The sequence below is a fragment of the Erythrolamprus reginae genome, chromosome 4 (assembly GCF_031021105.1).
Source record: "Erythrolamprus reginae isolate rEryReg1 chromosome 4, rEryReg1.hap1, whole genome shotgun sequence".
Classification (NCBI taxonomy): Eukaryota; Metazoa; Chordata; class Lepidosauria; order Squamata; family Dipsadidae; genus Erythrolamprus; species Erythrolamprus reginae.
This window is the reverse complement of record NC_091953.1, coordinates 63,457,579-63,470,436: the sequence shown is the minus strand read 5'-3', so window position 1 is coordinate 63,470,436 and position 12,858 is coordinate 63,457,579. Positions and strand designations below refer to the sequence as shown.

General features: G+C 37.4%; 1 protein-coding gene across 1 annotated transcript in view; it reads left to right on the top strand.

The window, feature by feature from the left end:
- The window catches only part of DSCAM (DS cell adhesion molecule), a 427,464-nt gene extending 425,829 nt beyond the window's left edge, over positions 1 to 1,635 (top strand). Inside the window, exon 33 of the mRNA XM_070750468.1 lies at positions 1,290 to 1,635. Within this exon, the coding sequence (XP_070606569.1) occupies positions 1,290 to 1,624 (335 nt within the window). The 3' untranslated portion in view covers positions 1,625 to 1,635. The remainder of the gene's footprint in view (positions 1 to 1,289) is intronic.
- Positions 1,636 to 12,858: the final 11,223 nt, after the last annotated feature.

Genomic DNA, 12,858 nt, shown 5'->3' with positions numbered 1-12,858 from the left:
TATTAATTCCTGATTGCTTATTTGACCCTTATGACAATCATTAAGTGTTGTACCTCATGACTCTTGACAAATGTATATTTTCTTTTATTTATTAATTGGATTTATATACTACCCCTCTCCATTTATGTACACTGAGAGCAAATGCACCAAAGACAAATTCCTTGTGTGTCCAATCACACTTGGCCAATAAAGAATTCTGTTCTATTCTGTCCTGTCCTATTCCTTTCCATTCCATTCTATTCTATTCTATTCCAGATCAGTATTCATCTACTTTAATGCAAGCTGCACTGGAACAAATGAGATTATATTCCTGCCCAATGATACATTATAGACCTGACCAATGGATTGAATGTGTTTTTGTGAATGTGACATATGAAAATAGGGAATTGAGGCGTTTGCCTTCCTTCCTATTCAAAATAATATTTTGATGATCTTGCCTTTCTTTCTACCCTAAATACATGAATACCACCAACTCTGCAGTAAAAATGAAGTGCAGGGCTGCCCTCCAATTGCATGCGTCAATATTGCTTGGAATTAATGAACAACTTTGTTGTGGTTTCCCAAATATGCCCATGTTTCTCCAACACTCCGCAGTCTGCATTGGTTGCCGATCAGTTTCCGGTCACAATTCAAAGTGTTGGTTATGACCTATAAAGCCCTTCATGGCACCGGGCCAGAATATCTCAGGGACCGCCTTCTGCCGCACGAATCCCAGCGACCAGTTAGGTCCCACAGAGTGGGTCTTCTCCGGGTCCCGTCAACCAAACAATGTCGCTTGGCGGGACCCAGAGGAAGAGCCTTCTCTGTGGCGGCCCCGACCCTCTGGAACCAACTCCCCCCAGAGATTAGAATTGCCCCCACCCTCCTTGCCTTTTGTAAGCTGCTTAAAACCCACCTCTGCCACCAGGCATGGGGGAACTAAGATACATTTTCCCCCTAGGCCTTCACAATTTTAGGTATGGTATGTTTGTATGTATGATTGGTCTTTATATAATGGGTTTTTAACTGCTTTTTTAGTATTGGATTTTGTTGTACTGTTTTACTGCTGTTGTTAGCCGCCCCGAGTCTGCGGAGAGGGGCGGCATACAAATCCAAAAAATAATAATAATAATAGTAATAATAATAATAATAATAATAATAATAATAATAATAATATGTTGAGTCACTCTGCAGGGATGTGTATCTCTGGGTTGAGTGCATCTTCTTTCTTCTCTCTGTGTGCCTCAGCCGACGTTGGCAGTCAGGTCACGCAGACTAACTCTTTCCCTTTTCCCTCCTCTTCCTAACAGGTGACCTCATGCATTTGCCACCGTATCTTCGGATGGACTTTTTGCTAAACCGAGGTGTTCCAGGCACTAGCAGAGACATGGGACAGACCTGCCTGGAACCCCAAAAAAGCCGAACCTTGAAGCGCCCAGCCGTCTTGGAGCCAGTCCCTGTGGAGGCTTCCTCCACGAGAGAAGCACAGTCATGGCAATCTGGTGGTGTAGCAACGTTACCTCAGCGAGAAGGAGCTGAGCTAGGACAGGCAGCGAAAATGAGCAGCTCCCAAGAATCCCTCCTGGACTCTCGGAGCCACTTAAAAGGAAACAATCCCTACGCAAAATCCTATACCCTTGTATAACGAAAAGAGAGCATGGATGGACAGTGGCTGTACATACTTAATAATTATTTAAAAATCCAATCAAAGCTACCTTTTTTATTGAATACCAATATTTATAATTAAAGAAGAAGATTGCCAAAATATTTGGGACAAAAATGCAACTGACAGACAGTGCAAAAGACTCTCCTGCTTTTTTTCTGTCTGAGTGTGAGCTTCATCTGAATGGGCCTCCTCAATTTTTTAAGAAAAGGGAGTCCACTTTTTTCTGATATTCACAAGCTTTTGTGTTTTTACTGATTTTCTACAAAGTGCATGGGGACTAAATGAAATATTTTAAACTGGGAGTTCCATCACACACAATTAAGAAGAAACAAAACAATTTTAAAAAAAGGAAAGCAATCTATTTGTGAATTTAACAGGGATATTTATTTTTAAAAAGGCAAAAAAAGTCTTTTGTCATGTTTTGCACATTTTTTTTAAAACTAGCAAATGGGTCGTTGATCAATTCTTTTTTCACTGTTAATTAGAATGAGTGCTGTGTGTCAGTGAAGTGGGGAAGGGAAGGGGCATAAATTTGATTTGGCATCTCTTTTCTTTCCATATTAATTTAACGAGACACTCTTTGCATTTTGTCTATGCGAAATAAAAGGGTCTTCTGCCTTTATCTGTGCATCTGTATTGCCTTCCCTTATTCACACTGTGTTCATTTAGCACAGGTAATTTCATTTTTGTAGACTGATAATCTCTATAGACTTGACTGGAAAACGTTTTTCATCATTGGGGAGGTTATAATAAAACTCGGGCTGACATACAACAAGATGAGCTTGACTTTATAGTTATAAAATGTATAATTAATCATTTATTTACGTTTTTCTTGTGTTCGTTCAGTTTTATCTCCAATAGACAGTTATATTAAAAGATACAAGAAGAAATGTTCTCCTGGAATTACATTGGTTAGGGACTGAAAAAAGAGAATAACTTTTATTTTCTTTGTCAGGTAGAACATGAAGCTGGTGTGTGTGTGTGTGTGTGTGTGTGGTTTCTAGGAACAATGTGTAGCAGACCTGTTTTCACTTGTCTTGTGGAATAGCTGATTATTGTATGGCCCCAGAAGAATCTTTCAACAAATGTAACAGGTCTGTTTCACATTGTTTCTAAAAACTACTAGACAGCTTTGTTTCATGAAACCACTTTAAAGTGATTTCCTCAAGCCTTTGTTAAAACATCCCTGCAAAGATCTAAATAGCTCTAGTAAAATCTAGTTTAGGCCTGGACAAGAAGCTGGTTAAAAAAAGGAAATACTCATTTCTTAATTTACCGTTTCTTTCAGGGCTCAAGGCAGTATATCAAGCACCCCCCCCTCTTTTTTCTTTTTTTTTTACCACAATTACTCTGAAATGAATTAGGCCAAGTGTCAATAGCCAGTGAACTTCCATACAGAGTGGATTTGAATCTGGGTATTCTCAAGCCTAATCCAAACCTCTAACCAGTAGATTGATTTCCTAAAAATTCTAGGAATAGGAATAAAAAAAATAAGAATAAGAAATAAATAGGAATAAGAAAAATAAAAATAAAAAAACAATAAAATTGATGCATCTTTAAACCCTTAAATATAATTTGATATGCTATGATGCTTTATCCAAATAATAGAGTTCAAGGCTGGTTGCCTTTTTGAAAGTTGATCATGCTCTTTTTGATATTGCATCCTTATTGTGAATATTGTGAAATGTAATATGCTTGCTAAGATATTTTGCTGTCCTTCACCACTATTGCTTTATCTCTGAATAGTGATCTAGTTCATGCCTTAGCTCTCTCTCCTCCTGAAGACTGGTCAGTGCCAGCATTTGCAAGGCAGAACAATTATATCACACATGCTAATGGTCCACAGTTCTGAACCTCTCAATCTACCCATTTAGAGACACATTGATAAAATAATGCTAGTAACAATAAGAACCTCATCACAAGGAAAACTGCCAACTTTAAAATCCCATTATATATCTAACTGAAATAGTTTTTAGTCATTTTTTTTCTCTGTGTCAGATGAAATGTAGGATTGCATTAGAGATATGGAGTTACAGTTTAAGTTGTTTATAGAAATACTGGCAAATACTTCAGGCTGTTTTCCCTTTTTCTATGCTAAGTAAAAAAGTTAATTAAAGTAGGGAAAATGTTTTATTTTATTTTTGTATATTTTTTACAGAAAAAGAGTACATTCAACAAATTATCTAAATGTTTGAATTCTAAGATCTCATTCAATGTAGAATCTGCAAGTCAGTAAAATAGTACCATCAGTTGAAGACAAATTACATTTTAAACATCTATGTATTTTGATTGCATAAAAAAATTAGGTGGCATTTTATTGTTTATAAATATCACCATCATAGAATATTAGTTATTAAAATGATTAATATGATTTCAAAATATATCTAGAGAGCATAAACAAACAACATTATTTCCACTGCTATGTTCTTGCAAAGCCCCAATATCAAATACCTGGTTACAGCTGTGAGAACCAACTGTAGACGATGAGGTTGGGATTAAAAACGCCTATAGTGGCAATCTTTGAAAAACCCCACATGTGTATGTTGAACAATTTCTTTGCAGTGCATGAATGCAAAACATTTTTTTCGTCAGAATGATTGTTAGAAGCAACTGTTCTTTCTTGTCTTTTACATGACAATGATCAGATAGTCACCTAACCATTCCTATTTTAGCAACTTAAGATTTTCAATTATAATTGTACTCATTTTTACCCCATTCTTCTTGCGTGTTTGTTTAACATTTGTTAATACTGATAACGTATAACTTTTTAATTTATAACAGGAGACAACTGAGTGGCTATTCTTCTAGCCTTCTAGCCTTAAGATTCTGCTAATCCTATGAATATTTACATGGACTGGCTTGACGAGAATAACAAACTAGATGGCTATCAAATGTATCGGGTTCTATACAATGACTATGTGCATATAGCAGGATGAACTTTACATGGTGAATGAACTCTTTGGGAATTTATTTTAAAATGTGTAGAGAGCTAAAATAATTTTATTTGAAACATAAAATGAATTCTAACTTTAATGCTTTCGAGTGTATGTTTAAGATGGGTTTTTTTCTATTTGTTCTTTACACTATTATTTTTCAACCAATGCCAGATGCTTTTACTAGTTCTCAATAAATGTTGAAGGCTGTCCTGTTTTCCTGACACTCAGCAGTCTTCGGATTTGATCCTAAACTTCAGCTGCAAAGTGAAACATTTTAAAGCATTACCTTGGAAGTCCTTGGAAGTATAAACGTCACTTTCTGTACAACATAGTGTTGACTTCTGAAATGTGCTGAAGATATCAGCAGAATGAAATGAAAGAGGAAAGAAATTTGCTTTTGTTTTGCTGATGTGTATATCTGCAAATGGAGCAGATTTAGTCACAAGGATATCAACCATGCAAATCATATATTGTAAAAATAAATCCCCCAAATTAAACGAACAAGGTAACAGGCAACTATCAGCAAGAGAAAGAAATGGTGTCCTCGGCCTCGGCCCAGAGAAAGGGCTAGATTAGTGGTTCTCAACCTTTCTAATGCCACGACCCCTTAATACAGTTCTTCATGTTGTGGTGACCCCCAACCATAAGTCTAGTGCCAGTTCTCTCAACAGAACTTTTGATTGGTAGGAGAGTCAGAAGGACATCCCCACTGTAAATGCCTGATTGGTTGGATTATAAAAATATGTTCCAAGGGGCCAGAATAGAAGCTTTAATTCCTAACACTATGGGAAATTTGTTTTTTCCTATGGTCTTAGGTGACCCCGGTGAAATGGTCATTCGACTCCCAAAGGGGTCCCGACCCCCAGGTTGAGAACCACTGGGCTAGATCAAGCAATATAGAGTAGTTTCCAGAATTCCCACAATCCTGATTGGAAGAAAAGTCACTGACTGAATCTAAAGAGGGGGAGCACAGGAAATGGAACAACTTTTAAAACTACAGATTCAGTCCTCATTGGTCATAGGGCGGTCTTAACCCATGCTGGAGGCTAGCTCCACCCAGCTTGGAGAAAGAAGTGGATATCAATGCATATTTCTTCAGGTTCCAGAAATCCAAAAAAGGACAGCACAGACCCTTTAGACCCAGCAATTTTGCAGTTTTTCTAAAGATTCTGAGTTTATAAGCAGTAACCTAGAAATGGTAGCCCTCTTTCCCATTGACTTGGTTGAAACTTGAGACCTCTGACTTTCTGACAGAGATGTTTTTAAGTAAAGCAATGTCTCTAAGCAAAATTAAGCAAAACAAAGTTGAGAATAGTCTGCTGATATATCTTGTCAAAAAACCCAACAGCTGAGTACTCAGACTTTGCAAACAAATTTGTTTCATCCAAATTGCCTTATCTGGCTTAATACCTCATTCTATACCCTATATGTTCAAAGGGAAAGGGGGCTTTACAACACTATCTTGTCTTTTCCAATGCCGGAATGGTCCTCATGATGAGATTTGCAGCCAGAGACTCAGAGGAAGGCATTTTCAACCAGTCAGCTGGCTTTGGAACCCCAGCTCCCCTAGAAAGCAGGATAATTTTTCTGCCAGGGATTAGACTGATCCAAATCATATTATCTCTTTCCTTTCTCTGGCAAGAATGGAGAACTTTCACCCCTCATGTGCTGTACAGCTTTAGTTTTGTTCAGCTTTAGATTCCATAAAACCTGTTGATTTTTCTGTGGCTAGAAATAACCTTAATTGGCTGCTTGGGGCTTTTAATGCAGAGATAATTTGCAATGCATGGTATCATAGCCTGGGAAAATACTTCATTTTATTGTTCCTCTGCCAATATGATCTAATAATAATAGTTGTACCTCCAATCTTAAAGAGTGCTTTTATGGACTATTCCAAAGTGGCTTCTGTGGTTGGTTTATTAAGCTCTTCTTTGCCAGTAAACAATATTTAAAATAAATTATTCTTGACTTGAAAGTCTTTCCAGCATTGAGTAATACAAAAAAACAGCTAACAAACTTGAAAACCAAAACTATTTTCAGAGAAAACTGAAGATCCTTCTTCCTAAGGAAATTATAGAACACTATAAACATCTTTAAGGCTGAAAAAATGTCGATGAATGCAGACCTCATTTAAAAAAAAATGCTGGAGCACCTCAGTGTTTGCATTAAGGAAAAGAAAAACAACTTATTCAAATGGTAGTAGTGGGAATAGGAGCTTTTCTTGATCAGATGAAAAATTAAGGTTTTACAAACACATTTTTCCCACTTATATTCCACCTTTACCATGAAGCACACTTGACTCTTTCCCAAGAGTACCTTCCTCATTTGAGAAACATGAGTGGTAACTGATCAAAAATCAGTTGTCGAGATTTATGTTTATGAGAACAAGTGAATTAAGCATTTAATTGAGTCTAGATATTAAAAAATATTTGAAAAACCCCCCACAGTTTTATTCAGTAATTCCCAGGCTGGAAGCAAGTGCTTCAGGGCAGCATAAAACAAGAGGTATAATCATTCAGATTCATTTCTGAAGTTTATAGGAAGAATAATTAATAATAATAATAATAATAATAATAATAATAATAATTTATTAGATTTGTATGCCGCCCTTCTCTGGAGACTCGGAGCGGCTCACAACAATAATAAACAGTGTACAAATCCAATACTTAAAAACAATTAAAAACCCTTATTTTTAAAATAGTCACACAGCCCAATCAAACCATACATAAACCGTGATAGCTAGGGGGTATATCAATCACCCCCATGCCTGGCGACATAGGTGGGGTTTCAACAGCCTGTGAAAGGCAAGGAGGGTGGGGGCAGTTCTAATCTCTGGGGGGAGTTGATTCCAGAGGGCCGGGGCCACCACAGAGAAGGCTCTTCCCCTGGGTCCCACCAGACGGCATTGTTTAGTCGACGGGACCCGGAGAAGGCCAACACTGTGGGACCTAATCGGCCGCTAGGATTTGTGCGGCAGAAGACGGTCCTTGAAGGCATTCTGGTCCTATGCCATGTAGGAATCCAAGAGGTAATGGCTACTATACATGTTAGCTGCAGTTTCATGAAGCTAGGAAGAATTTTCACCTACATAATGGCAGTTCTGCCCTCATAGCAACTTGGTTAGACCTTTATAGTACACGCTTTATTAACCTCTAAATATTTGATGCCTTAGCTGGATCTATTTTAATGTTAAATGGGGTTGGTACTGCTCTAAAAGAAAGGCTGTCTTATGAGGGAACTTACAATAAGTTTTTAAATGCTAGCCTTGCTTAGGAAATATGTCTCATTACCTCGATGGTAGCAATAACTTATACTTTAGGTTTTTAGTTCCTGCCACTCTATTTCCAATAGCATGCAAATCAAGATAGGCAATCAGTCAGAAGTCAGCCTTCTCTTTCACAGATCCTAGGCCTTTCCAAATAAACTAAAATTTTATAGTCTGGTTAGGTAAACTGCGACTCTCTTAGTCCCCATTATCTTGTTCCATTCACTTCCAATAAACTCTACTGTATAACTTTTGTCATAGATCCAAGCTAAAAAGTAGCATTGAACTATAACAGTGGCATACATATTTTAAGTGATATATTCATTTGTATTTTTCAAGTTTGCTAGTTTCAGCTAATAAATCAAAATCAAAGGGTAATACAATTAGTACTTATAGCTTTCACTTTATTACTATGTTTATGACATTCATATATCTGCTCAAAATTGCTGTGGAAAGCTAAATTCAACCCAAATCAATCTGTTCTGCATTTGTCTCCTGGCCAACCTACTCTACTTCTCCCTTTCTTGATAAATAGAAGTCACTTGAAAGAGAATTGTTGGGGAAACCTAAACTTTGCTTATTGTGCAGTGACACAAAATGTTTGTTCATTTATAATTGGTCATGAACGATTTAAGTATTTTACATCACAGTATATTGCCTATTTCTATTGACAAAAATTATTTCAAGGTATCCGAATATAGTAAATGTGAATAAGAAATAACCAATATATTTTGATGTAATATTGTAAAATTATTTAACAATTTCAGCTCATTTGGATGGGGACTTTAAGTCCACTTAAAGGGGGAACAAATACCAATTGGACGTGTTAATCATGATGCTCTTAAATCCATTGTTTCTGCAGGAAGTCATTTACTAATTAATTGTGTTTTGTGCAAAGTTAAAGGTGAAGCACATAATGCTCCTCCTTGCTGTTTTTCTGTACAGCAACAGCCATTTGAAGTAATGTAAAGGAACTTAGAGAAGATATGAGTAAATAAAAGATGGATTAACATAATCCAGAGATTGAAAGAAGCATGAAGAAGAAACTCAAACCCACTCCACTTTCGTTTCCTATGAGATGGGACAAAGAGAAATTTGGACAAACTTTTAAGTTTCTGTTACAATAATAAAACAGCATCCCTGAAATGTCTGTTTCTTGATATGGCCTATCTCAAAAGGCAGACGTGTTGATCGGACTAATTGACCAATGTCACCCAATGTCAACTTCTGTGGCTCAGGGTGAATTGTAACCTTGTCTCTCTATTCCTAGTCCAACACTTACTGTAAATAACCACCAAAATTGCCTTACGACCTGTGAATTTAACATACAAATTATTGTGGAAATGTGTTGCAGTCTTAAACCAATCGTCACTTCTTCAATACAAATTTTAGTTAGAACTTTATCATTTGCGATATAAAAATATTAGGTAGAATGACATATTTAAAAATATAATATGAAGAAGAAAAGATGGATATATTTTTCTCTTAAAAACTGGAATCTGACATTATCAATTTGTTGATTTGTGACAAATAAAAAAAAATGTTTCTCAATGACTTATTGATTTGCAACATTTGTGTCAATTGCTATATCTAAAAATTTGTGTAATGTGGTCCTGAGAATACAACTGAATGTGATATTTCTTCAGATGCAATCATTTGAGATGATTTTGTACAGTGTGCTATGATGGAACCATTTTGGAAAAAGATAAACTATAGAAATTCATTTTTACATAAAATATATACTCTAAAATGTAATGATAGATTATTACCTAATTTTAAACCAAACATATTTGTTTCCAAATCTATTTCAGCCAAATACTTGTGCTTAAAAAATCCTAAGTACCTTGTAATGTACTTAAACTAGTAAAAATAACAATTGCCAGTTTCTAGAGAAAGAAATAATTTTTAACAATTTAAAATGGCACAAAGATTATCGAAGTTAGTTGGGGGAAAGATCAAAAGCAATGTGAGGAAATATTATTTCATTGAAAGAGTAGTAGATCCTTGGAACAAACTTCCAGCAGACGTGGTTGGTAAATCCACAGTAACTGAATTTAAACATGCCTGGGATAAACATATATCCATCCTAAGATAAAATACAGGAAATAGTATAAGGGCAGACTAGATGGACCATGAGGTCTTTTTCTGCCGTCAGTCTTCTATGTTTCTATTAGGAAAAGGAATGGCCTGTAGAAAATTTATCACAAATTCATTTGTCCAACTTTTATAACATATATAATTTTAATTTTCGGTTGTAAACCAACTTAAGAAATATTGAAGTTCAGTATAATACATGTTAAAAAGAATGCCACTTATTACTGCCCTAATATCAACAAGGTTCAGGATTAACATGGTTAAAGTAATATTGAATCATATTTAATACCTGACCATATATAGAAAAGGCAATTGTATGACCTTCCTTGTAATAATTGATGTGGTTGTAGGTTGACTTTGTAATCATTCTCCATCTTACTATTGCTTTTGGTTCAGAGAGGTATGAATTAACCAATGGCACTACATACAGTATGGGCAGTTCTGAAGCATGAGTTCAGCTGCCTCTATTTCTCCAATTATACATAGACAAATCAGTCACGATTTGAGTATATGTTCCATTCCATGTGATGTCCTGGCAACCTGAAATAGACACAAAGATCCTCCTCTTAGCTCTTTCTCTTAAAAAGCAGGGGTGATATGCAAAGTATGGATGGTCTATAACCAATATCCTCCATCTGATTTAAACCTCACCCATCTCCAAACCTTTGAGAAACAACCCCCCCTCCAAATAAAGTGTAAACATTCAGGAGCGCAATGGATAAAGTTCCTGAAAAAGATTGTCCCTGATATCACAAATAAAAATGCAGTGAGAATATAGAAAAGATCAGACCAACCTGAAGAAAATGGATTTCCAAATCATATAAAATTTAAAATGGCAACACGCTGATGCTTGATAAAAATGGGAATATCTTTATCTCCTCGTGGCAACAATATGGAAGTGATTTGTTACTGCTTTTATTTTAGATGCTTTTACAGACCAAAACTGGCAAGTTGAATCTAGGCCTCATCAGTGTAGGTAAACCTACAGTCAAGGAGAAAATTAGAATAGAATAGAATAGAATAGAACAGAACAATAATAGCATAAGATAGGACAGGACAGAACAGAACAGAATAACAGAGTTAGAAGAACCTTTGAACTGAAAACTCGCAGTGTTGGATCACCCACAACTTCTGGAGGCAAATCATTCCACTGATTAGTTGTTCTGTCAGGAAATTTCTCCTTAGTTCTAGGTTGCTTCTCTCCTTGATTAGTTTCCATCCATTGCTTCTTGTCCTGCCCTCAGATGTTTTGGAGAATAGCTTGAAAGAGTCTCCTTTTTCCTTTCCCTTTCCCTTCTTTGCTCGTTCTACCCCCCCCAACCCAGGTCTTGCTGATCTGACCAACTGATTACAAAATCTTTTAATATTAGACTCAGGGCTTCATGAAATACTGCTTTATGATGCATATTTTATAATAATAAGCTGTGGAATTAATGCTGAAATTGATAAGAAATCATTATGTTTCAGGGAAATAGCAATCGATCTTGGAGAGCTGATACAGTAAGTTATCTCTACCTTAACTTCCTTATTCATCCCTGAAGCACATTCCCTCATCCTCTGGATATGGTGAATCTCAGCAACAGTAAGTAATATAAGCAAAGAAAAACTTTACTTTTGAAGCTGATACTGGAAAGGTCCTCCCTATCTAAAAATACATACACTGAAACCAAGGACAACTTTAATTACACCTTAGAGGATCTGCAGTCTTTGGTTTGATGATGTATTTATTCATCAGGAGAACTAGGAGGAAAACAACAAATATCAAATGAAGGGAAGTTGTTAGGGGGAAAATGCGTAAAGTCCAATTTACTCAAATAGTGTCTATAGCAGGCAAGAGACTTCATGGAAAAAGGAAAAGAAAACTCAGGAGAGCCCTAACTTTGCCATTAAGCTAAATCTCTTGGTATAATGGATTGGTTTGTTTGTTTGTGGAAGTGATGTGCTGGTGCCTGGAGGCTGTTGGGACCTGGATGGGTGTCAACAAACTCAAACTCAACTCAGACAAGACGGAGTGGCTGTGGGTCTTGCCTCCCAAGGACAATTCCATCTGTCCGTCCATTACCCTGGGGGTAGAATCATTGACCCCCTCAGAGAGGGTCCGCAACTTGGGTGTCCTCCTTGATCCACAGCTCACATTAGAGAAACACCTTTCAGCTGTGGTGAGGGAGGCCTTCACCCAGGTTCGACCCTATTTGGACCGGGAGTCACTGCTCACAGTCACTCATGCCCTCATCACCTCGAGGTTCGACTACTGTAACGCTCTCTACATGGGGCTACCTTTGAAAAGTGTTCGGGAACTTCAGATCGTGCAGAATGCAGCTGCGAGAGCAATCATGGGCTTTCCCAAATATGCCCATGTTACACCAACACTCCGCAGTCTGCATTGGTTGCCGATCCGTTTCCAGTCACAATTCAAAGTGTTGGTTATGACCTATAAAGCCCTTCATGGCACCGGACCAGATTACCTCAGGGACCGCCTTCTGCTGCACGAATCCCAGCGACCAGTTAGGTCCCACAGAGTGGGTCTTCTCCGGGTCCCGTCAACCAAACAATGTCGCTTGGCGGGACCCAGAGGAAGAGCCTTCTCTGTGGCGGCCCCGGCCCTCTGGAACCAACTCCCCCCAGAGATTAGAATTGCCCCCACCCTCCTTGCCTTTCGAAAGCTGCTTAAAACCCACCTCTGCCGCCAGGCATGGGGGAACTGAGATACACTTCCCCCTAGGCCTTTACAATTTTATGCATGGTATGTCTGTATGTATGATTGGTTTTTATATAATGGGTTTTTAACTGTTTTTAGTATTGGATTTTGTTATACAGTGATCCCCCGGGTATCGCGATCCCGATCATTGCGAACGGGCTAAATCGCGATTTTTCAACCCGGAAGTCAAAACACCATCTGCGCATGCGCGCCCTTTTTT